Raw genomic sequence first — 26,826 nt, 5'->3', positions numbered from 1 at the left:
CATATTTATTTGAACCCAAATACACGGACGCACCAGACACACATCAGCAGCGTCTTACGTCAGCAGCGGCACTGAACGCGGATCCACAACAGAACCGGAAGACAATACAATGCTGAATAAAGTCCTAGTTTTTGTTATTTTTGGACCAAAATGTATTTTCGATGCTTCAAAACATTCTAACTAACCCACTGATGTCACATGGACTACTTTGATGATGTCTTTATTTCCTGTCTGGACAAGGACAGTATACCGTGCATACATTTTCAATGGAGGGACAGAAAGCTCTCGGACTAAATCTAAAATATCTTAAACTGTGTTCCGAAGATGAACGGAGGTCTTACGGGCTTGGAACGACACGCGAGGGCGAGTCATTAATGAAAAAATTTTCATTTTTGGGTGAACTAACCCTTTAACCTTATTGTAAAGTGTTACCATCCATCCATCTATCTATCTATCTATCTTAGGAAGAGTGGGCTATAGCTTAACCAAAACATAGTTGCGAAAAGGCGACATCTATTCTCGGTAACTAATTTGGAAATTAAATCCTCAGGATGGATATCGTGTATCCAAACACATGCGCGCAGACTGAGAGAGAGAGAGAGAGAGAGAGAGAGAGAGAGAGAGAGAGAGAGAGAGAGAGAGAGAGAGAGAGAGAGAGAGAGAGAGAGAGAGAGAGAGAGAGAGAAGGAAAGTTAGTGGCGCTCCGGGATCTCTGCCAGATAACACGGACTTCCTTTAAATTTTGGAGACATGGATGTCATTATAAATGCGGCACGGCACACCTCGGACTCTATCAGCGCGGACACTTCTCCACATATAACTTGGTGAATATCGGTACATAACGGTTCCGCAGAGATGAGAGAGATCATAGGAATGGCGCTGGCGCTCGTTGTTCTGAAAGTTCACGGGAGGGAAATCAGTGACGGTCATTGTGAGGAGGGAAAATGCTTCGCCATCCAAACCAACAGTTTGAGTTTTGATTCGGCGCAGCAAGTCTGTCAGGAGAGAGGAGGACATTTGATGACCGTACGCTACAGAAAATCGGCCAATATTCTTGCTAAATTGTTGAATGGCACTTCTGGAAACTTTTGGCTTGGCCTGAGATATCAGTGTTCACACGCGAACGATGGGTTAAAGGGATACAAATGGGTCACTGGAGACAACGCAAGCCACTACATCAACTGGGAAAGCGACCGACCGGTTTGTTCTCCACGATGTGCTTCTGTGTCACAAAAAGTTCCGAAATGGGCCGAAAGACCTTGCGATGACATAATCGATGGTTATTTGTGCGAATATGAAAACCTCGAATATTGTCAGCCACTGAGCAACGGTTCAGCAGTCGTATATGAAACTCGTTTTGGATTTAATGCAAACAAACTCCTCCAAGAAATTCCTCAAGGCACAATAGCGACATTACAGCCGCAGAGAACGAAACACGTTTGTTTCGAAGGCGATTGGCTTCAAGCACCTTGGAGTTGTGAGTTTATTAATGGTGGATGTGATTATGCATGCGTTGGGAGCGTTCCTAACAACACATGCATCTGTCCGCATGGATTTAAGCTCGACAGTAACCGAGTCACATGCAGCAAACAGGACGCTTGTGCGCACGGGGAATGCCAGCCGGTGTTTCAAGTTGCACATGCAATGTCTCCCGAAGATTGCAAGCCCGGCTTTCGCAAAGAAAGTGGCATTTGCGTTGATGAAGACGAATGCGCGTCTGCACCATGCGAGCACATGTGCATCAACACTAAAGGTAGTTATCAATGTGCATGCTATGATGGATTCATACAGTCGAAGGAGGACATCCACACATGTATGATGCACTGTACAGATGAACAGTGCCCAGCTGAATGTGACCCCAATAACAACGACCAGTGCAACTGCCCCGATGGTTTCCTACTTGAAGACAACATGTGCGTTGACATTGATGAATGCAGCAGTGATAACTGTGACCATATATGTGATAATACACCTGGGGGGTTTGTATGTTCCTGCAGTGAAGGATACTTGCTTTTGGAAGATGGAAGATGTGGAAGAGAAGACTTTGATGGTTCAGGCAGCGCAACACCTTTTGATGTTTCTATATCTACGAGTAAACCCCCAAACGACAAGCCGATGTCAATCTCATCGGGCAGTCTTTTGGCAATAATGGTTTGCATTGTAGCTTGTATTCTCTTACTGGTCGGCCTCGCTCACTGCACATTGAGACGTTTTTGTCAAATGCACAATTATGATGTGCACAAAGGCCAAGATGAAATCTACGACTTTCAACAGGTGATCATTGACAAAAACAGCACAGAACTGTCATTCCCAAATAGGTATTTAAAAAGAGACATTTAAAGTCGGACGTCACGCGAACTGAAATGTAAATAGTAGCCTAGATAGTAAATATATTTCATTTTAGATATGAACTATAGGGTAATTAGGGGTAAGACACCCCCCCCCCCCCCCCCCCCCCCCTTTTCTAGACCATAGATGACACAAAATTTTGTGATTTCATCTGAATATCAACATTTGTGAGATTTTGTCAGTCGAAAGAGTTTTGATGTTAATTTATCTAATTTTGTATCTCTGGAAAATAGCGATCTGTGATACTGCTATTATGTTGAATGTGTCTGTTTGTTAATGATGGGTTTGCGGACACATTAATGTTTTAAGTTTTGTGAAGTAAAAGTTATAGTTTTTATTTTGAAGTAAAAAGATTAAATTAGACCCCTAAGATGCGCCACCCAGAATTAGCACAGAAGTGGCATGTTGTTGTTATTATTTTTAAATGTAATAATAACTAAATTAGCAAATGTTTTATTTATTTCCTATAATAGCACATTGGCTGATGCCATTATGCTAAACTTATGCTATATCTAAATATGTTACAATTTAAACATAAATGCACATTGTTCTTAAGGGGGGCATCTTCCCTCATGTTACCCTAATAGAGTGTCAGACAAACTTAACTTTGCACAAGTTTGAATAACTCATTAATGTCAGTATTGCTAAATGGTGGTGTTTGAAGAGAATAAATATTATTTTTAATATAACGTGTAGCAATTTTCATTTACAGAACCTTGTTTCGTTCTCTCTTGCTTCGTCAACATCTCTGTCCAAATATGCTGATTGATTGGAAAAGACATGCGCAGTGCAGCATTAATACATTATTTCTAAACTTTCAATTTTTATTTAATTTTCAGTATAGGCCAGTGTTATTGCCCTCCCACAGCGGATTCTGCTGGTTTTCCTATAGTGATGTTGGTTAATACCGCTCTCTAGTGGGCAGTAAGGAACAAGTCAGGCTACTTCATAGCCTCGTATAAAGGCTAGTGTTTTTTTCTTTGAGTGGCAAGAGTTAATGTTCAGTCATTTCTGTTGGCTAATCCCTGATTATTACTGTGTTGTGCAATTGTATATCTACGCTGTATATGTTTTTGTAAATAAATGAACGGCGATTCTGTAAGTAAAATTCGAAATAACAAAATGTGTTAATGTTAAAACATGCTAGCGTTGAAAACTTCCGAATTTATGAATGAAGCTGAAACAATGGTAGTTTTTCCAGAGTTACAGTCACTCAAACGTGATGAACTCTTCACCGGAAAACGAATCAGTGCGTCAGAAAGTTATTTCCTATTTCATAAATGTTGAGAAACACAAATGAAATGAAGGGAGAGAGAGAACGGAGGAAGAATTCACTATTGCCGGAACTCACGCGAGAGGAAGACGAGTTCTTTATCTGACAATATTGCGTTATTGAAACGTTCTCAGTATTTAATACCACAACAAGACTTAAGAAAACACTGTATGGATTAGGGGCCGAACCTGGTAAGACGCTAAATTATAGCTCTGTTAGCTTTATTATTAAATTATACTTCAGAATCTTTTTACGTTGTATATGTTTTTTTGTTATGTTTTTTTTTTATCAGTGAACCTTTTTAAGCAAACAATGAGTAAGATAAACTTGTTCTACATAAATATTAATTTAAATAGCACAGCCTCTCATGATTGTTTTCTTTCCCACAGTGCTCTCAGAATGGGATATACATTCATACTGATCCTCTTTGGATTGTGCATCAACACTGAAGTTGTGAAATGCACCTCTGTGTGTTCAGTTAATGGTTATGCAGCCTTGTGTGCATTTAAAGGTCTTCAAGAGGTGCCAGAGCTGCCCACATATGTAAACGTTGTGGATCTGAGTTTTAACAGCATTGCTGAACTCAACGAAACATCCTTTTCTCGCCTTGAAGGTCTACAAGTCCTTAATCTGGAGCAACAAACACCTGGACTTGTTATCAGAAACAACACATTTAGAAGACTGTCCAATCTAAGATTACTTCAGCTAGACTACAACCGCTTCCTGAAAATAGAGACAGGAGCGTTTAACGGATTATCCAACCTTGAGATTCTCACTCTCACTCAGTGCAGTTTAAATGATGCTATTTTGTCTGGTGACTTCCTCAAACCTCTGGTGTCTCTCGAGATGCTTGACTTGCGTGAGAACAACATTCAAAGAATCCAGCCGGCATCATTCTTTTTAAACATGAGGAGATTCCATTGGCTCGATCTCTCTCGCAACAAAGTGAAGAGCATCTGTGAAGAAGAGCTCCTCGGCTTTCAGGGTAAACATTTCACGCTTCTGAAACTGTCCTCCGTGACACTGCAAGACATGAACGAGCACTGGTTAGGATGGGATAAGTGTGGAAAGCCATTTAAGAACATGTCCATGACCTCATTGGACCTGTCTGGAAACGGCTTTACTGTTAACATGGCAAAGCGTTTTTTCGATGCAATCACTGGTACTAAAATCCAAAGTCTCATTCTCAGTAACAGTTACAGCATGGGCAGTTCTTTTGGTCATAACAATTTAAAAGATCCAGATAAATTCACATTTAAGGGTCTTGAGGCGAGTGGTATTACAATTTTCGATTTGTCCAAATCAAACATTTTCGCTTTGTCAAATTCAGTATTTACTCATTTTCCAGAACTAGAACAAATTACATTGGCACAAAATGAAATCAACATTATTGAAACTGATGCATTTTTGGGTATGACAAATTTACTGAAGCTAAACCTGTCCAAAAACTTTTTGGGTAGTATTGATTCCAATACATTTCAGAATCTAGACAAACTTGAGGTGCTTGATTTGTCTTATAACCATATAAGGGTTCTTGGAGATAAATCATTTCAGGGTCTCCCAAGTTTAATCATCTTACATTTAACAGGAAATGCTCTTGAATCAGTTCATGAATTTGCAGCCCTACTAAACCTGAAGATACTCTATTTAGGTGAGAACAGAATTTCATCTTTGTCTGGTTTACCCAACATTGCTAAAAACCTCACAACCCTTGACCTGGAATTTAACAGATTAAAGGACTTGTCAGATCTGTACACAATACTACGGGAATTTCCTGAAATAGAACAGATCTTTCTTCAAGGTAACATGTTTTCGAGTTGTTATAATCAAAGACTAATAGTGGCTTCAGACAAACTTCAACTTCTTCATCTTGGACTTTCAACGATGCAGCTGATCTGGTCAGAAGGAAAATGTTTAAACATGTTTAGCAATCTTCACCAGTTAGAACAGCTTTCTCTGACTGCCAATGGACTACAGTCACTTCCCAAAGACATTTTCAAAGATCTTACTTCTTTGTTTTTTTTGGATTTGTCCTTCAACTCTTTGAAGTACCTTCCAAACGGTATATTCCCTGAAAGTCTTCGAATACTTAATCTTGAATATAATTCTATTTATTCAGTAGATCCAAATCTCTTTAGCAGCCTCCACTACCTCAGCCTGAAGAACAACGATTTCCGTTGCGATTGCAAGCTAAGGGATTTCCAAACATGGCTAAATCAAACCAACGTAACCATTTTTCACCCCATTGAGGATGTGACATGTGCCAGTCCTGAGGATCAGTACATGGTTCCGGTTGTGAGATCCAACATACAATGTGAGGATGAAGAGGATGAGAGGAGATCTAAAAAACTGAGACTTGTGCTTTTTATTTTCTGTTTCACACTTGTCATATCACTCACTGCTAGCGCCATCATTTATGTCCATGGACGTGGCTACATCTTCAAGTGTTACAAAAAGCTCACTGGCAAACTTGTGGATGGAAAGCGAGAGGAACCTGATCCTGAACAATTCTTGTACGATGTGTATCTTTGTTTTAGTTCCAGTGATATGAAGTGGGTAGAAAGAGCGCTGCTGAACAGGCTTGACTCTCAGTTCTCAGAGCAGAACACACTCCGCTGCTGCTTCGAGGAGCGAGACTTCATACCCGGGGAGGACCATCTTACCAACATGCGAAATGCAATCCAGAATAGTCATAAAACCCTTTGTGTGGTGTCTGAACGTTTCCTGAAGGACGGCTGGTGCCTAGAAGCCTTCTTTCTGGCACAAAGATTGATGGAAGTGGAGCTAAAGGACATTCTGGTGGTGCTGGTTGTAGGGAACATACCGCAGTACAGGTTACTGAAGTTCAAACAAGTGAGATCCTACATTGAGAACAGAAGATACCTTCTGTGGCCCGATGACAGCCAGGACTTGGAGTGGTTTTATGACCAACTTCTGCATGAAATAAGAAAAGATACCAAGGTTAATCAAACAAATCAACCAACCAACCAAACAAAGCCTGAAGCACTGAATGTCCATGCAAACACAGCAGTATAATTATGGTATATTTGTTGATTATGCATTTTGTAAAACCTTACCTAATCACAGGTTTCCAATTAGTTAGAATGCATAATGCACATGCATTTTCTCGTGTTTTCTATGTGTATACATATGTGTGTGTGTGTGTGTGTGTGTGTGTGTGTGTGTGTGTGTGTGTGTGTGATGAGTGATTTATAATGAAAGAATATTTCATTCATAACATTCTATTCTCTGACAAAATAGCTGATATCAAATATTGTCTGTGAACCTGCTGATTTTCATTCAATTTTCATTAAATGTCTGAAATGCTAATTATAGCAGAATGTGTGCAGAAGTGGACAAAGACCTCAGAATACTCAGCTAAATTTGCAAAACCTAAACATCTTCAACCACTTCCCAACGGAGCTTGCAAATTCATAATGAAATATGAATTAGAAATGAAGAAATTAAGCAAATGCCTACTTAATCTGTAAATAAATGTACAACCTAAAAATGGTAACTGAATAAAAAGACTCTGTGTACTTTGACGTTATTTCCTAAATACAGGCAAAATTGCAAAACTAGGAAGCCACTAGTGAAAAAACCCGATGACACAATCTAGCCTTGTGTTTTTGGGTAATCACAGTTTGTACATTGTTAATGAAATTTGTAAAGAAACCTCAGTATTGACACATTTGGTCATGGCCTGTGTACTTTGAACAGGAAATAGTAGCAACAAGGCCCCACAGCACAACCGGGGTCACATGTCTGAATAAGTAAATATTGAATTGAAATCTCACCATGGCTGACAACTATAATTCTGTGGTCTTCACTGAAAAATGTACAATATTATATAGTTGTTGACCTCACAATGCCATCTGGCCAAATTTCCTGTTATGATCCCTTCAAGGCACATTGAAAAAGAAGACAACATTGCAAAACTAATATTAACATTCTGCATTCTGCTTTATGCAGAAAGCAATCTCTCAGTGGCACCTTGTGTAAACATAGCTGACCAAAGAATAGCCTTCAAATTCATTTCCTATTCCCATAACAAGAAAGAAAAAATAAATAAATAAAATGTAATTGTCACCCACTAACTGTATAGTCTTTATATTGTATTCATATTTCATTTATTTCACACAATTGTGACATCAGACTGAAGGCCTCGTATCTTTCTTTAGGCACATGCGGGAACTTGCTTTTAAAAACATCCCCATTGAGAAGTCGGGCATTGTGCAAGCAAACACCCTCTTGCTTTCTTTGTTTTGGCTTTGAGGGTTACTTTTTGTTTTAACTCCCATCTTACACCATGGTGTTGAATGATAATTCTTCTGTTTTTGATAACTAAACATGAAAGACCATTACAGAAGCAAATTAATATCTAAAAACTCATTCTTGTTTTTTTTTCCTTATGTTTTTCTCTAAATAAAACAGATTTCTGTGAAAATCGTTTAGGAAACAATTTATAAATAAAACTTTATTAAATTGGATGCAACATTTTACAGTGATTTTATGACTAATGAACACAATTTAATTTTGCTTTTTTACATAAATGACCTCTCATTATTCTAAATACAATATGTAAACACAGAAGTACATTAATTATGGTCATATGCAAAATTAACATAATACTTTTCACATGGCCAGGTTTTTAGCTAATGCAGATTTCCATTGATAAGAGCTGTTTTGTTTCTGGTTGATGTATTTTGGTTCCGTTTTTCCTGTGCCTGTCATTTGACCCTGATCACTTTTTTTGATTAATCACCCTGTTCACCTGTGTTCTCGTGATCTTGTTAGCTCTTTTGTTTGTTGTGTATTAAGCCTCCCTGTCTGGAATAGTTTGTGTTAATGTGTAGGCCTAATTTTGACTCTATTACACATACTTTTCTTTTTTCATTAAAAAGAATCTTTGTTATTTCTCCAACTCTTGCGTGTATTAGGCTACATGTGACGGACATCTGCAAAAAATAAAATATAGGCCATCAAATAAATACATTTTAATAAATTATAAAACTATAAATATATAACTTATAGTTTCTATAATAATAATTAATAATTAATTACATTTATATAGCGCTTTTCTAGGCACTCAAAGCGCTTTACATAGAAGGGGGAATCTCCTCAACCACCACCAACCTTTATGACAAAATTTCCTCAACATAAAAGATAAGTTTATCAAATAAATTCATTTCTGAATATAAATGAACTGCCTTCAGGTGGCCCCTTATCATGTAACCTGACATTAAAAAAGCTTTATAGCTTTCATATACAGCAAAATATATTATTCGTTTAGTCTGCCAATAAACAAAAACAGCCTTATCTTATACAATGTGATGTGCCTACCAGGGTTTTTAAAATCTGATAAACCACACAAACAAGCGATTTAGTAAGCTAATTAAAGAAATCGTCCGGAGAATAAAGTGTCTGTTGTTCTCCAGAATGACCGTTACTTTTTGAATTGTAAGCACCCGCGCTTTTTTGTTCTTTCGAGCGGCAGTTTTTTTTAAAGCATAATGATAAACCGATTTCATTATTAGATTAAAAACGTGGATCTAAATTAAATAATTTATATGATGAACTCCACTATGTTTAATCTATTCACTGTCAGTATCATATTAATGTTTGAACAGTTCACAGGCACAATAACGTATTGAAGCATGCGTTAAAACACGATATATTACTGTATCAATCGTTGTTCTAGATCTGTTTCTTTAATGAATAAAACAATTATATCAATAACATGACTGCCCCTAGTATACTGCTGGTTAAAGTCTGATCTTACCATATAGGCTACAAGACAACTGAACACAGTGCGTAGCACAGAGCGGAGGAATACTGCACATTTTGTGGGGATCGAAGCATAGAAAAGTCTATCAAAACTACACCGTTGGTGTGCTGAATCTACAGTTTAAGAGTTTCTGTTCTCATACTGAAGGACTCTTCACCGGAAACCGAGTCACTGCAGGGTCAGAAAGTCGTTTCCTATTTCAGAAACATTGGGAAACACAATGAAACGAAGGAAGAGAGAGGACAGCTCAACTACGCGTTATCGCCGTACGGAACTTTTGAAACTTTACCTTCAAATGACTTCAGAAACTGTGGTCGAACAGGTAAAACTCAATTGATAAGTTATTATTATCCATGACTTTTGTGGCAAATCTCTCAATACCGTATGTTATATCATAAAACGAATACCACATTTAAATCTACTTTGTGTTTTTTTTCTCCTAAGTTACTGAACCTTGAACTGGTTAAACAGTTAGTAAGATAAACTAGTTCTACAGACGTGGCTGTCCTGGCTTTATGCCTTATCCAGTACGTTTAGTCTGAACTAGGTTTCATTTAAGATTTGCATTTCATATTCAGAAACCCATGTTTACTAACCACACTGGATTTAGAAACTTAAAATGCACATTTTACGAAAATTAACCGTTTTATTTAAGTAAAAATGTAGTAACCATGTTTTTTTTAACCATTTGTATAACCACAGTTTTACCACAAATGCCATGGTAAAACTATGGTTAGTGTTTAGGTTAGAACAAAGCCATTGTTATTTTGTGGTTGTCATGGTTTAATATGGTTTTAACATGGTTTGTATGTTTTTTATTATTATTATTTGTAGTCATTTTCGGAAGGGATACTTTACCCAAGAATGACAATTTGGTAACACTTTACTTAAAGCCTTTATGTATTGCATTATGAAGGTATTCATAGTGTGCTTTATAACTTTTCATAAATCATTGTAACCAAAGTTAAAAATGCATTATAATATTTGCAGATTGAAAACCGGTTGTTTGTCGTATGTTTTAATGCATTATACCTTCTACGGGCGAATAGATAAGAATGTAAGAAATGTATTATAAATGTGTGGTAACAATTATTCATGAGACCATACTATGCATTATGACGTGCATTACAAGGCATAAATAATGAATCCATTAAAAATAATTTTATAGTGCACTATACATAAAGGCTTTAAGTAACGTGTTACTGAAAATGTTTCCATAACCATCCTTGTGTTGTACCAAACCTGTATGCTGCTGTGAAGTATAATCTTTGAGTAACTGATCAAATGTAAACAAATGTGTGGGTAAATTTTGTAACTTGTTTTCTACAGGGATCTCAGAATGGCAAAACAACACAGATTATCTCTGATCCTCCTTGGATTATGCGTCAGCACTCAAATTGTGAAATGCACCTCAGTGTGTTCAATTGCCGCCTCTGTCGCCCTCTGCATTGATAAAGGTCTTCAAGAGGTGCCAGAGCTGCCCACATATGTACATGTTGTGGATCTGAGTTTTAACAGCATTGCTGAACTCAACGAAACATCCTTTTCTCTTCTGGATGGACTACAAGCCCTTATACTGATGCACCAAACACCAGGACTTGTGATTAGAAACAATACATTCAAAAGACTAGCTAATTTAACATCACTTCAGCTAGACTACAACCGCTTCCTGAAAATAGAGACAGGAGCGTTTAACGGATTATTCAACCTTAAAAATCTCACTCTCACTCAGTGCAGTTTAAATGATGCTATTTTGTCTGGTGACTTCCTCAAACCTCTGGTGTCTCTCGAGATGCTTGACTTGCGTGAGAACAACATTCAAAGAATACAGCCGGCATCATTCTTTTTAAACATGAGGAGATTCCATTGGCTCGATCTCTCTCGCAACAAAGTGAAGAGCATCTGTGAAGAAGAGCTCCTCGGCTTTCAGGGTAAACATTTCACGCTTCTGAAACTGTCCTCCGTGACACTGCAAGACATGAACGAGTACTGGTTAGGATGGGACAAGTGTGGAAAGCCATTTAAGAACATGTCCATGACCTCATTGGACCTGTCTGGAAACAGCTTTACTGTTAACATGGCAAAGCGTTTTTTTAATGCAATCACTGGTACTAAAATCCAAAGTCTCATTCTCAGTAACAGTTACAGCATGGGCAAATCTTCTGGTAATAATTCAAAAGATCCAGACAAATTTACATTCAAGGGTCTTGAGGCGAGTGGTATTAAGATTGTCGATCTCTCCAATTCAAGGATTTTTGCTCTGTCAAATTCAGTATTTAGTTATTTGTCAAGTCTAGAACAAATTACATTGGCAGAAAGTCAGATCAACAAGATTGAAAACAGTGCTTTTTTGGGTATGACAAATTTACTGAAGCTAAACCTGTCCAAAAACTTCCTTGGTAATATTGATTCTAATACATTTCAGAATCTAGAGAAGCTTGAGGTGCTTGATTTGTCTTGTAATCATATATGGATGCTTGGAATTCAGTCATTTCAAGGGCTTCCAAATCTACTAAAACTAAACTTAACAGGAAATGCTCTCAAAGAAGGACATAGATTTGCAACCTTACCAAACCTGGAGAAGCTCTACTTGGGTGACAACAAAATTACATCTGTGTTTGGTTTACTCGACATTTCCAAAAATCTTACAACCCTTTACCTGCAATTTAACAAGCTTTCTTCCATGTCTCAACTCTACACAATACTAGAGGGATTTCCTCAAATTGTGGAAATTGTTTTTCGAGGTAACGAGCTTGTTTATTGCCCTAATGACGGACATAATGTGCTTTCTCAAAAAGTACAAATCCTTGATCTTGCATTTGCAGGTTTGGAAGTTATCTGGTCAGAAGGAAAATGTTTAAATGTGTTTAGCAATCTTCACCAGTTACAGCAGCTTTTTCTGAGTTCGAACCTGCTACAGTCACTTCCCAAAGACATTTTCAAAGACCTTACCTCTTTGTTCTTATTGGATTTGTCCTTCAACTCTTTGAAGTACCTTCCAAACGGTATATTCCCTGAAAGTCTTCGAATACTTAATCTTGAATATAATTCTATTTATTCAGTAGATCCAAATCTCTTTAGCAGCCTCCACTACCTCAGCCTGAAGAACAACGATTTCCGTTGCGATTGCAAGCTAAGGGATTTCCAAACATGGCTAAATCAAACCCACGTAACCATTTTTCACCCCATTGAGGATGTGACATGTGCCAGTCCTGAGGATCAGTACATGGTTCCGGTTGTGAGATCCAACATACAATGTGAGGATGAAGAGGATGAGATAAGATCTGAAAAACTGAGACTTGTGCTTTTTATTTTCTGTTTCGCACTTGTCATATCACTCACTGCTAGCGCCATCATTTATGTCCATGGACGTGGCTACATCTTCAAGTGTTACAAAAAGCTCACTGGCAAACTTGTGGATGGAAAGCGAGAGGAACCTGATCCTGAACAATTCTTGTACGATGTGTATCTTTGTTTTAGTTCCAGTGATATTAAGTGGGTAGAAAGAGCGCTGCTAAACAGGCTTGACTCTCAGTTCTTAGAGCAGAACACACTCCGCTGCTGCTTCGAGGAGCGAGACTTTATACCCGGGGAGGACCATCTTACCAACATGCGAAATGCAATCCAGAATAGTCATAAAACCCTTTGTGTGGTGTCTGAACGTTTCCTGAAGGACGGCTGGTGCCTAGAAACCTTCACCCTGGCACAGTGCAGGATGCTATTGGAGCTAAAGGACATTCTGGTGGTGCTGGTTGTAGGGAACATACCGCAGTACAGGTTACTGAAGTACGAACAACTGAGATCCTACATTGAGAACAGAAGATACCTTCTGTGGCCCGATGACATCCAGGACTTGGAGTGGTTTTATGACCAACTTCTGCATAAAATTAGCAAAAACACCAAGATAAAACAAACAAATACTAAAGTCAATGAGGTTGAAAAAAATCTTGAAGCAGCAAACGTTCTCGCAGACACTGCAGTGTAACTATGAAGGACTTGTGTATGATTCTTGTGCAAATGCTTATACCTTGCTTTGCTCCCAGGTTTTCATCCATCCTACTGTGTTGACCTTCTCTCTTTTGTACAATGACTTCACCAAAAATTAAAGCTGGAAACCATACTGTATTGTATAGTTTATTTTGTATAATCCATAATGTGTATGTACTTCTCATTGTCAATTGGGGTAAAGGTCAGTAGAATTATGAATTCTTTTTAGCTATTATGTAAATTCTCGATTTACAGCAACACCTTTTATTTTTTCATAGTGTTCCAGGATTTGGCAAATAAACAGTCTTATAATTTGTACCATCAAATATCTGTGTGACACTACTAGTTAAAACGTGACTTGCAGTGTTATTTAAATCAACCTGATGGTTACTCCAAAAAAAAAAGCATATATCAGGTGAAAATATATATTTTACAACTATTATACATTTGAATTATTATTGCTACTATTATTATACCAGAGAGCAGCCTTTATTTGTAGACCCAATATTAAATAACCAAAAACCAATTGTATAGAAAATAAATAATGTAAAATTGGTGATTATCTTTCTTTAAAAAAAAAAAAAAACTCCCTAACTTTTTAAGATGACTTAGTTAATAAATAAATGTTTGGGTGAGACATACAGTATATGTCAAGGACACATTTGTACACTTAGATTCACACACGTATATTTGACAAAACATTCTTCAGTGTAAAGTCATAAACTGACTAAATTATCCTGAAGTCCTGAGGCTAATGTAAATGTTTGCACACTGCTGAAGGAGGCAGTTTTATCAAAGAAACTGGGAAGAAACAACGACAACTTTGAAACAAAGCACAATCACTCTTTCAATTCGCCAGCACAAACTACTGAAGTTTACTTTACAGGCGAAACAATCAAATCAACAACATCAACAAAAAAAAGTGCATGACTCAAATACATACACAATACACACAAAAAATATATATACAAGTTCATATGAAATGTGCAGGAAAATAAATTCTGAATAAGTTTTTTTTGTTCTCATGAAAAAGTGATAGCCTGTGGCCAGAGATTAAAAAAATATGAGATGTCACACAAAAACCAGCCAGTGGGTTAAAATAGTGTAAGACTTCTTAAATAAGTTTTCAAATATAAATGTTTTCCTTGACGTCATGTCAGCATTCACATGCACATAATGTCAAGGAACGCTCTCCTGTAGTTGCTTTTCTGTGCTAAATCTTAACAATATGGCAATATGCTTTGATATCGCAGTCTAACACTAACTTTACATGTTAGCATAAACTCTCAGATGAGGCTTTCGAATTAATGGCAATAGTAGGCACACTGGTTTTTGGCTTGTGAAACTCTGCAGAATTGCACTTCACTTTTACAGTCTTTTTAAAACAGTTTTTTTTGGGAGAGACAGGCTCTGCCCTTTCATTATTGTCTTTGTTACTTTGATTGAATTTTACACTTTCTTCCGCTACCACTGGAATCGCTTCGCGAATCTCACAACTGTCCTGTATTAAAACACAAGTGCCATTTACTTTTGTTTTTATATGATTCAATGGTATTTTTTGAGGGGTCTGGGAATTTAATCCTAGGTCTCCTGTCTTCTGTGTATCATGATTAACAGTACAGACTTGAGTTGTGTCAGGCAAAGAGCAGCGCTGAACATCAGGAAAGTGAATGTGAGCTGGAAAGTTCTGGTTCTCTGGTAGAGGCGAATTGGGGCCACATGCATTGATGTGAGACTCGTCGTGCACTGCAGTATCGGACAACAGTGCCTGATGCAAAAGATGCACTGTTTGCATGCTGTAGCCTCCAGGGAAACATCTGTGAGGGACTGGTCTTGATGTTTGGCTCTGAGAGCAAAAGTGGCCACAATTAGTGGGAGTGTGCGTCGTATCCCATGAGGACTGATAGTTCTGACCCACAGGTAAGCGATTGGTCTGATTAGCGGAGCATTGGGTTTCTCGAGATTGGCTGCAAGGATGATAAGGAGTCCTTTGTCGCTCCATATATTGATGCATTGAGTTCTCACAGGTGCACCTTGTATTGTAAGCATACTGATGAGGATGAGAAAGTTCTGAGCCATTTCCAAGCTCAGGATTGGGTTCTCTTGAGTCGGTGTTGCTTTTCAGTGGAGTGGGTGGAGAGCACATGGTTGAGTGATGAGAAGTGATGCCGTTGTGCAACTGTGTACATGCTTCCTGTTCCTCGTCAGAAGCCTTTTCCTCATTTCTGACATTCAGCGCCAAGGGCTCAAGCTCATAGTGTTCATGTCGACCCTCACTTCTTGCGTTATCTATTTGGTACTTGGTCGTGTAGCAAGCACCAAGTTTACCTTGGCTTGGATTAGATTGGCTTTCAGGCGTGTGCTCTGTAAAGGTGTAGCACTGGAGTTTCTTTGGCAAAGGAATCTGTCCACAGGTGCCCTGAGGACCAAGACAGCGACACATGCATTGAAAGAAAAACGTAGCAAAGGCCCAACTAATGCACATGATTAGCATCAAAAACGTGCCCAGTTGGGTGTAGGCTAGAACTGTGGATGGCATCATCATTGCACCGGCTACAAATGTTGTGAGTGCTGCCATAGCTATAGCCGAGCCCATTCTGCTCAAGGAGAAAATCACCTTTCCTTCCCTGTCTGGTTCTGGGGCAAGACGGTATGCCACGCCGTAATGAACAGCAAAGTCCACAGAGAGACCTACAGCAACTGAGATTGTCACTGATTCAAGCACATTTAGTTCCCAACCCAAGAGCACCAACGACCCAACTGTTACAAATATGGTTCCTGCGATGGATATGATGGCGTAGAGGCTGATGATGATATTCCAGGTGGTCAGGAGCATAACACTGAAGGCCACCACCACCGATAATGCCATAGCGATAAGAGTCCCATCTGAAAGGCTATCCTGTAGGTCGTAGAACTCCAAGTTGCTTACAAACCATCCGTAGTTCAGTCCCTCAGGAGCATCCCTCAGCTCCTCTTCAATCCAAGCATCAACTTCTCTGTAAAACTGATGCATCTTCTCATACGCCAGAGTGAAATGGTAGGTACTTTGAAACTCGAGCACAATTGCTCGAATTGTGTCATTGATGTCAAACCTTGGGCCTGGAGTCTTGCTGTCGAGGTGGTAGATGGTGCTTCGGTCAAGCTCCATAATGGCTCGTTTGATGCACAACTCAAAGACGTCTTGGCGGTAAGGGAACGTGGACTGACTACAGCAGGGATAGACGGATGCTTCCTCACAGTCTTGGTTTTCCATCCACTGCTTGAAAGTCTCCATGAAACAGCTTGTGAAGTCTTGCTCCTCCGACTGGAACACAAAGCTTTGGTTCCTAAGCTTCTGGCAAAAATTGAGAATCCAAACCTGACTTCCAGGACTCGCAATATTGAAGGTTGTGTCAAGTGTTAGTTTACCCTTATTTTTGGGGTTCAGGGGATCTCCACTGTCAACTGGAGTAACACCCCAAATTATGGTGATCGGCATGTGTAGGTCTTCCCCATGGTTGACCCGTTCAAACATAAAGAGCTTTTTGTACTCTGCATCGTAGCGTTCAAAGGGATGGGAGGAACGAAACACCTGGAACTCCGACAGCTCCAGAGAAGGCAGTTTCATCTTGGGATTCACGCAAACCACGTAGGCTCCACCCACCGTCAAACCCAGGAACCACAAGAGCCACAAGTAGCGCAATTTGATCACGATGCAAGGCAAAACCTTCTCAAAGAAAATCCGTGATGCCTCAGAGATGCTAAAAAGACACTTGTTGAACATTTGGCAAAGGTTTGTCCAAAACGTTGTAATGCCCGTCGTCTGGCGGTGTTGTGAACGAGAGCATGTAAAGACGTTGACCAGGTACCGCTCGTGTAGGACCACCACAGCTGGCAACCAGGTGACCATCAGTATATAGTTAACCAGGATGGCAGTACCAGCGTATACACCGAAACATCTGATAGCAGTGATGTTGCTCACGTAATTGGCGTAAAAGGCAGCGGCTGTGGTGAAACTGGTGACAAACATGGAGAGTGCCGCGTGTTGAAGTGTGACGCTAACCGCTTCAGAGAGCTCAGAATTGGGTTTGTCAAACTTTGTGTAGTTCCAGACGTCACAGAGCACGAAGGCATCGTCTGCACCAATTCCCACCAATATGATGAGCGCAGTGAGGTTCATGAAGGGGAAGAAGTCAAAGTTGAAGACCACACGGTATAGGAAATACGAGACAATCAGAGAACTAATGATAGCAAACATGGTCATAAGGGTGATGAACATTGATTTTGTGTAGACGCACATAACCACCAACACAATCACAATAGCTATTGCGGGATACATGGTATCTGTTAGCAGGTAGTCCTGAAACAAGTTGTGTTTAATGCCAAATTCTATTCCTGTGATGGTCGTGATCCCATCCGAGGAGTTCCAGTTCTCAAAGTTGTCCAAGTAAATGTTCATCATCGTTTCTCCTTTCTCCGTGGGAGCGAAGAGCATGCTGTACTTGAGGTTAGGTGGAAGGTACTCAGTGTTCTTTGGGTTCAGAAAATCTTTGTCCACCAAAAAGTGAAACATCTGATACACGGCATTGTATTTTGTACACTTCCGCGGCACGTTGCCACACTTGAGGTCCTTCTTACGGGTGGTCATGTCCCAACACTCAGGACCAAGGGTGCCGTTGTGGTAATACTTTGCACAGGAGCGCAGGATTTTTAGGGTGTGGGAAACATCTCGCTCTGTGATCATTTGGCAGGAGGATTTGTTAGTAAGGACGGCTATGTAGTTCCCAAGTGTCCAGCTGGGACAGCAGGAGGCAGCAGTTGTGCGCTGACACAGATCCAAGTACTGGGGATGGGAGCGAACCTGAAGAATCAGACATAAAAAAACACTAGTATAAAGCACATTTCCTACATCATGCATCTGCAAATGGTTTAACCAATACATGCAATGCAATGCTACATACCCGTGTATTGTCAAAATTGCACATGGACTTTATTGCCTGTATATTCCACAAGTTCTTTCCCTCTGCAGAGGCAAATACGATTCGGGAATAGCTGTCACCTGTAGAGAGACAACATTTGGTAATTAAAGTGTCATGAAACCCAACCTGTTTTAGCCTGGCCGTTCACACCTCAGAGTCAGAAAAAGTCTCAAAAAATGGAAAAGTGGGAGAGTAGAAGGTGGGAAAAGGGGAGAAAACAACCAATAAAACACATTATACAGACATATGAATATTAAAATATGACCACTGAGGAGAAAAACAAAAAAATGACAGGTCAGTTTAACACAGAAAGAATAAAGGTATTGTTACTATTTGTTCAGTGCTTTTAGTGTTTTCAGTGATGTTCAGCCTATACATATTTGTTCACATCTCAAAAAATATATGTTTTAGGGTTTCATGACCCTTAAACTAAAAAACCTTTCTCATTGGTCCACTAGGTGGCAGATTTGATTCATGTCACCACATCTCCAATAGTGTATTTCATACATCTGTGCTTCATTTTTGCAGCATATTGACTCCAAAATACATTTGTCAGCGGCAAATCAGCATATTAGAATGATTTCTGAAGAATCATGTGACACTGAAGACTGGAGTAATGATGCTGAAAATTCAGCTTTGATCACAGGAATAACTTACATTTTAAAATATGTTCAAAATAAATAAAATAGAAAACAATGGCGGGTGCAGGTGGCAGGAATGCACACTGCAGTGCTTCGAGGAAACCTCGAATAAAACCAGTAATATACACGACTAATGATGGTCAAGTAAAAGTGGAGGATGAATTCTTAAACTTTCTCGTTATTAAGATGAAGACTTTGAACCAGGATGACATCATTTTATTGGCTGTGAATCACTTTGGGACGGAATGGATTGAAAACTCTAAAAAAGTTCTCTTTGATTTCTGCCCTAGCTCTTCTCAACGCTGTGTGGCACATAAGGGGCCCCAAAAGGATGTGAACAATGTTAAGAGCTGTTTAAAATTGCTTAACGAGGCCAGCGAAAATATCCCTCGTTTTGTGTCACACTACCTGGACGAACTACCGACGGTTACTTTTAATAGCCTCGATGTTTCTTGCCTGCTTGGAAAAATTGAGCGGTTAAGCTCGGATATCTCCGATATGAAACAGGCCATGTCTACGCAGACTAATGTCTGAAGATCTCCGGCAGATGACGGCTGGTATAAACCAACGAGTATGTGTGATTGAACAACTTGAACCTGGCGGTGGGGACGCGTCCATTTCCCGGCATGACATGGAGCCGGCCAGGAGTGGACTTCGGGCGGAGCGTCGTGTGTCCTTGGATGGTGGGCGGCCTGGGCTGGGTGGAGTGAGTGGTGCGACTGTGGTTGCCGCCCGGTCTGGTGAGGAGGCCCCTAGTCGGAGTGGGCGGAGTGCTGTGCTGATGACTGGGACTCCGGCTCGAGATGTCGCTATAGTGGAAGGTGCGACGGAGGTGAAATCGAGGAGTAGTACTCTGGCTGTGTCGCCTGCATGGAGTCGGGTGGTGAAGGAGGGTTGCCGACTAAAATATGTGAGTGAGAACGATGATGTACAGCCCAAGCCTCGTCTAAATCAATCAAGAGGGAAGAAGCCAAATGGCATTGTCGGAACTTGTCCTGAGGGGAATATACAAGTTGTGAAGACTAAGCGGGTGAGTGTTTTTGCCACTAAATTTTCGCCTGATCTAGACTCTGAGACACTGGCCAATTATTTAAAGGATAAACTCCATCGTCAAATGTGATAAAGTGGAAGATGTATATGAGCCACAGATTTGGCCACATGGAGTATTTGTACGACGATTTTTTGAGGCTCGCATACCCAGGGCAAATGCTGGCCTTGTGAATATAGGAACATCTAATAGCCTGAGAAGAGTGTCGGCATCTGAGGGCAAGACTCACAGCAAATGATCTTTTGAGATATAAATTATTCACAGAGAAGAGGTTGAGCAATATAGAAGTGCCAAATGAGACTGTTGTGTGTGATAATGCTGGATGTAAGAATCCTAAGCACAAGTACAATCTATGTAAGATGTATGATGAAATAGTGGGTTGCTTAGATGATCCCAGTAGACCTTTTTGCCAAAAAAGGGTTAAAAAATATAATTTTAAGGCCGGGTGTAATGATTATGTCTCTGAACTGCATCTGCAGGCCAGAGTTGCATTCAAACACTGGGTCTTAACAGGCAAAGTTAGGTATGGCCCAGAATTTGAGGATAAGAAATTGGCAAATGCTAAATTTAAATACGCTCTGCGATATATAAAAAGGAACGAGCTGTCCATGAGAGCAAACTCAATGGCCAAGAACCTTCAGCAAAAAAATTGTTTACGAATTTTGGAAAGAAGTTAAGGCTATCAATAACAGGAAAATACCTATGCTGAATAGCATGGATGGGGCTGTTGGGGCTGAGGATATTGTCAACTTGTGGAGAAAATATTATGAAGGTCTTTTCAATTGTGTTGAGAGGAAGGAATTTAAAGTTGGTCATGTATCAAATGATCTAGGCATGATTATTACACCTGATGAGGTTAAGTACGCAATCGAGAAACTGGCCGATAATAAAGCTGGTGGTCCAGACCGAATAACAGCTGAACATTTGAAACACGCTAGCTCTAGGATCTCAGTGTTACTTGCTTTGTGTTTTACTGGCTTTTTATTTCATGGAGTGTTACCTGATTCCATGATAACAGTCTTACTAGTGCCTGTTATTAAAGATAAAACGGGTAAAATAACTGGGACAGAAAACTATAGGCCAATTGCTTTGGCAAGTGTCCTCTCTAAAATATTTGAACAAATCCTCATGGATAGGATTAAAGAATATTTAACAACTACGGATAATCAATTCGGCTTTAAAAGTAAGCACGGTACTGATCTATGCATATATTCGTTAAAAGAAGTAGCTAGTAAGTTCAATGCTCATAATTCCACAGTTTTTATGTGTTTCTTAGATGCTTCGAAGGCGTTTGATCGAGTTAATCATACTAAGGTATTTACAAAATTGCAAGAAAGAGGGGTCTCCCCTTATATGATAAGAATTTTACATTTTTGGTACATACATCAAACTCAAAGTGCAATGGGGTGATAATATATCGGAGCCGTTTTATACGACGAATGGGGTTCGGCAGGGGGGGTTATTGTCACCCCTTCTTTTAAATTTATATGTGGATGGTCTTTCGGTGGAATTAAATGAGTGTAAGACTGGATGCCTGATAGGGGATAGTATCATTAATCATTTGATGTATGCTGACGATGTTGTTATTATGTCTCCGTACAGTGCAGGCTTACAACAGTTGCTTCGAATTTGTTCAAGCTATGGTATGAAGCATGACATAAAATTCAATATTAAAAAGAGTGTTATCATGATTGTTAAAGCCAAAGAAGACCATAAACTAAATGTTCCTTCTTTTTATTTAGATGACCAAGTTTTAAATGTAGTAAATAAAGTAAAATACCTAGGTCACATCATTAAAAATGATTTAAATGATGATGATGATGTGCAGCGCCAGTGCTGTAAACTGTATGGGCAGGCTAATATGCTTGCTCGTAAATTTTGTGAGGTTAAAATAACTCTATTTAGGGCTTACTGTACTTCTTTATATACAGCCCACCTTTGGTGTAAATACTCTAAAGCAAAGATGAGAAAGCTTCAGGTGGCATTCAATGATGCACTTAGAATTTTGCTTAAGCACCCAAGGTGGTCAAGTGCAAGCCAAATGTTTGTGGTTAATAATGTGCCTACGTTGAATGCTGTTTTAAGAAAATGTATGTATAATTTTATATGTAGATTGAGTGTTTCAAAAAATAGTATTATTAGGGTCTTAAATGACATTGCATTGAGTGATACAAGGTATTTTTCTTGTTTTTGGAAGCATTGGAAAGAAAGCTTGTATGTCTTTTAAATTGTGTTTGGTTGTTTATATATGTTGTATGTTTATATGGACCCATGGGTCTGAAATAAAGAAATAATAATAATAAAATAATAATAATGGTAATATTTTTAAATTGTAACATTTTACAATATGACTGCTTTTATTGTACTTTTGAAAACCGAACCTATGGTTTTTGGGTGTGTTAATTTCTATATGATAAGAGTGAATGTTAAAACTCACCTGGTACATCACAGAAGAAACTGTCTTTACTGAAATCCCACTCCGCTTGTCTTTTCTTTCTATCATAGTGATCCTTGGACCACCTGTCATCTTGGTGACTAAAACACAGAAAAGGAGAGTATTTGCAACTTAAATCAATGCATTTCAAAATATGGCTCTGGCTGCATGTCTGTCCCTCACAGCTTTGTTTACATTTGTGTCAAATTAAATATATCTACTCAGGCTATGGTCTATATATATATATATATATATATATATACCACTGTTCTTTATGTTGAAAGTTACCCAAATAAAACCTCAAATCCCTGTCACACAAAACCATAATCTAGCGGTTCTTAACTGGTGATCGGATTCTTGTCAGATCTAAACAGCTTTAATGAAAGAAAAATCATAACACTTTATTTCGATAGTCCACTTTAGCCATTCTACTAACTATAAGTAACTTTGCAACTACATGTCCACTAACTCTCATTAGAGTATTAGTAGACTGTCTGTCTGCTTAATATCAGCTAACACTTTATTTTGATGCTCCCCCCTACAGATATTCTACTGACTATAAATAACTTGGGAACTACATATGGGGTTAGAATTGTTGCATTATTCCAAATAAATAGATTGAGATTCACAAACAAATGTAAAGAGATTCACAAAAATGTATCAAATTCACAAAATAAATAGATTAAGATCCACAAATAAATGTAAAGAGTTTCACAAAAAAATATATAAATCATAAATAAATTAAATGAGATTTGCAAATAATTTTTTTTTTTTTTTACAAATGTGTTTTATTTGTGGATTTTGAAACAAACACGTGATTGGTTGTAGCGATAACGTGCTACGATTGGTCAGCTCAATGTGGCCGTTATCTGATTGGCTTGAGGAAACGGTGGGTGGAGTCCACTTATTTGTGGATTTGTCTGGACGTCGATGCTAGAAGTGTTTCAAAATCCACAAATGCGTGAGGGGATTTACAAATGCACAAGGGATTCACAAACGAGTGCAGCGATTTACAAATTCACAGAAAGCGGTTCACAGATAAATGCCAGGCAGAGTTGTGTTTGTGACATAAAACACATTTGTAAAAAAAAAACTTCTCATTTTATTTATTTGTGAATTCTATATCTTTTTGTGAAACTCTTTACATTTATTTGTGGATCTTAATCTATTTATATGTGAATTTGATACATTTTTGTGAATCTCTTTACATTTATTTGTGAATCTCAATCTATTTATTTGGAATAATGCAACAATTCTAACCCCATAACAACATGCCTTATTCTACTAACCCGAACCCTAACCTAACAGTCTACTAATACTCTAATGAGAGTTAGTTGACATGTAGTTGCAAAGTTACTTATAGTTAGTAGAATATCTAAAGTGGACAATTAAAATCAAGTGTTATGATTTTTCTTTCATTAAAGCTGTCTAAATCTGACAAGAATCAGATCACAAGTTAATAACCGCTAGATTATGGTTCTGTGTGACACGGATTTAAGTTTTTATTTGGGTAACTTTCAAGTAGAATGTCTAAAGTGGACTATCAAAATAAAGTGGAAACGAAAATCCTTGCTAATTATTATTTCGAGAGCAAGACGCAGCACAATTTCGGCCACAGGAAACCCTCCTCACATTGTTCCCATTAGAGATCTGCGATTGAAATGCCCGTTATCATTATTACTGACAGAGGGCAGGACTGTTTCTGACAGCACATCCTGTTCCACAGACAGGAAGTCTCTTTAATCAGAGGGAAGACGCCTAATATGCACACGCTGAGACGGAGCCGTGCCATACACACACTCCTTTTCTTTCAGGCCGCTTCTGTCATGATCTCTAATCCAACTTACAATAATCCGGATCAGATGAGCTAACACATCTCATTACCAAGAACTGCTATTCAGGAGCAAAAAATACAAAGTGTTTTGATTTTCCAGTAGTCATTTGGGCGGCTTGTCAATGTATTAGATTTCACTAATACATAAAATAAGTATGCTTGAACAGAGTTCTTGTGAATTGATTCATTTCTGATGTGCTGAATTTTATGCATTAAAACAGGGGTCACCAAACTTTTTTCTCTGGGGGCCACATTATGGTTCCTGACTGTGATGGGGGGGGCCGGGGCAGCTATATAACATAGAATTGTATAACCCAGACCAAACTGACCACCAGCAGGCCTCATTGTGTAATAGAGATTATCTAGTTTATCTATTTGTTTATCTAGTTGTTTGCAAAAGTAGTAATCGAGTCTTTCCATGGGTAGCTAGTAGGTGAGCTACCTTATAGCTAGCTCGGGCAGCAGCCTGGTTGACCTGAGTTTGGCGAAGGAATACATTCTGTTGTGCAGCCAGTCCGACTTTCATCCTCCGAATCCTGTCTTCTCTTGCTTGCCCTCGCAAGCTAGCATACTCCTTGTGCCGGGTTTCGTGGTGACGACGCAAATTATATTCTTTGAAAACTGCCACACTTTCTTTACATATAATACAAACTGCACTTCTTTACACTGAACAAAAAATAATCGTTGGTCCACTGTTCTTTGAAAACTCTGCACTCTATCAACTTTTCGTTTAACACTAGCCATTTCGCTGTCCTGAACACTGACAGTACTCTGTGGGTGCGTTGTTGTCTCTGCGCGATCTCGAGCATGTCGGGTGACGAAAATTCGGCAAATATAGTTCATTTTATAACTAAATATAAATTTTTAACTGAAAAAAAATCAACAAAATACCAGATGCAGACATGTTATTATTTTCCAAAAAGCAATTAAAAAAAAATAGGCCATGACGACTTTTGGGGATTGCCGGTTCAAGTAGTGGGGGGCAGAGGGGTTGGGGGGCCAGTCAAAGGGGGGTGGCGGGCCTGATTCGGCCCGCGGGCCTTAGTTTGGTGACCCATGCATTAAAAGATGCATATTTGCAAATAAACATAAATAAAGGCCATGTCCCTCTTAGCCTGGATGCCAGCCCGAACCCCGCCCACAGCATTTTTTGGTCGGGAAGTTCGGTCTGGACTCGATCCATTGAGGAGTAATTTAGATCGGTTCAGAAATCGTCGGGCCAATCAAATTCCAGGGCGGGCTTTATACGATGATGGACAGATGATCTGCAGTTACGTAATCATCACGTTATCAAAGAGCGCTTGGGTTGAACTGGTTTCCCTCAGAGATGACTACAGCTGGAGAACTGAGATGTATAGATTCCGCTGTCGCGTCTGTTGTAAAAGAAATCGACAGCGCATTCATTTTAAAAGACGAACAGAGAACTGCAATCAAGGCATTTGTCGATCGGAAATATGTGTTTGCCGTCCTTCCCACGGGATTCGGCAATAGTTTAATTTATCAGCTGGCTCCGATGGTCAGAAGATGGGACGCAATGAAAACCCTGTGGTTGTTGTGGTTTCTCCTTTGGTCGCACTCATGGAGAACCAAGTAAAAGAAGCAACACTCATTATTTTACTACTTCCAGCGTGCGTGCAGTTGAGTTCTGTTAACAATAGGGGTGGAACGATACACAGAAGTCACGGTTTGGTTCATACCTCGGTTCAGACATCACGGTTCGGTACGATTTCGGTACAATGGAGGGAAAAGCAAAACAAAAATGCAGAAGGCATTGTATTTTTTAAATAAGTTTTATTAATAAAGGCATAGAACCAGTTTATTTGTAGTGCACTGACAATAGTTTAATATAATTAGTTTATTAATTAAATTAATAAAAAGACAAAAAGACCTTGCGATATGTTTGGTAATTGTACCTGAATTAATTTAAAATTAATTTGCTATATTTCAGATCAATATATTTGTTTTCCTTAATTTTAATTAACATTATTAATTAACAATGTAACATTATTCTCATCTGAATTATAAATAATTGATTTCTGTAAAATAATACTACCATTAAAAACACATTCGATTTTCTTTTTTAATCAATGTAGAATGTGTAAGATTAGTGCTCCGAGGACAAGAAATGAAAACCAATGCGATGAATGTCCAAAAGATGGGACCCACACTACAGACTGTTTTGAAATGGAGTTGGATAAATATGTTTTGCTTTTAAAACAGTGTGTGTGTGTGTGTGTTTTTGGTTGGGTGACAGTTGACAAGAGTTTACAGCTTGTGACAAAAGCACAATGTTGTGTTTTATTGCGAGTGTACACAAATATAAATAAACACTTTGCAGGTTTAATGATCTGTATGAACAAAATGACGGAGTATGTTTTTTATGTTTCCACTGTTCGATTGCGCCCGCCTCTCTTTCTCTTTCTCTCTCTCTCACACACACACACAGTTCGATCGCGCCCGCGCCTCTATCTCTCTCTCTCGCGCACACATACACACACACTCCAGTAGGGCTGT

The 26,826-nt window shown here is 39.0% G+C and overlaps 3 protein-coding genes across 3 annotated transcripts in view; 2 read left to right on the top strand and 1 right to left on the bottom strand.

Moving 5' to 3' along the window:
- The first annotated feature begins 724 nt into the window (after positions 1–724).
- Positions 725–2,408, top strand: thbd (thrombomodulin). The gene has a single exon (XM_056262818.1). It carries the CDS (start codon positions 856–858, stop codon positions 2,338–2,340), a length of 1,485 nt encoding a protein of 494 aa, XP_056118793.1. The 5' UTR covers positions 725–855; the 3' UTR covers positions 2,341–2,408.
- Positions 2,409–3,501: 1,093 nt separating this feature from the next.
- Positions 3,502–13,455, top strand: LOC130096221 (uncharacterized). Its single transcript, XM_056262903.1, has 4 exons — positions 3,502–3,813; positions 4,012–6,652; positions 9,558–9,676; positions 10,740–13,455. The coding sequence occupies exons 2-4, from the start codon at positions 4,022–4,024 to the stop codon at positions 13,393–13,395; spliced, it is 5,406 nt and encodes a 1,801-aa protein (XP_056118878.1). The 5' UTR covers positions 3,502–3,813; positions 4,012–4,021; the 3' UTR covers positions 13,396–13,455.
- A 1,070-nt stretch (positions 13,456–14,525) lies between these two features.
- The window catches only part of disp1 (dispatched homolog 1 (Drosophila)), a 102,524-nt gene continuing 90,223 nt past the window's right edge, over positions 14,526–26,826 (bottom strand). The window contains exons 6-8 of the mRNA XM_056262809.1: positions 22,482–22,579; positions 18,338–18,435; positions 14,526–18,237 (exon numbers count right to left, since the gene is read on the bottom strand). Coding sequence (XP_056118784.1) covers positions 14,671–18,237; positions 18,338–18,435; positions 22,482–22,579 — 3,763 coding nt within the window. The 3' untranslated portion in view covers positions 14,526–14,670. The remainder of the gene's footprint in view (positions 18,238–18,337; positions 18,436–22,481; positions 22,580–26,826) is intronic.

Source organism: Rhinichthys klamathensis, unplaced genomic scaffold (assembly GCF_029890125.1).
Source record: "Rhinichthys klamathensis goyatoka isolate OS25496 unplaced genomic scaffold, OSU_Roscu_1.1 h1tg000196l_1, whole genome shotgun sequence".
Lineage (NCBI taxonomy): Eukaryota > Metazoa > Chordata > Actinopteri > Cypriniformes > Leuciscidae > Rhinichthys > Rhinichthys klamathensis.
The sequence above is the reverse complement of the archived record's forward strand: the minus strand, read 5'-3'. Positions and strand labels throughout refer to the sequence as shown.

Coding starts and splice junctions, on each gene's coding strand:
- thbd (XM_056262818.1), top strand. CDS start 856: ATGAGAGAGATCATAGGAATGGCGCTGGCGCTCGTTGTTCTGAAAGTT.
- LOC130096221 (XM_056262903.1), top strand. CDS start 4,022: ATGGGATATACATTCATACTGATCCTCTTTGGATTGTGCATCAACACT. Junction 6,653..9,557: donor ATGTCCATGCAAACACAGCA/GTATAATTATGG, acceptor CTCATACTGAAG/GACTCTTCACCGGAAACCGA. Junction 9,677..10,739: donor CTCAACTACGCGTTATCGCC/GTACGGAACTTT, acceptor TGTTTTCTACAG/GGATCTCAGAATGGCAAAAC.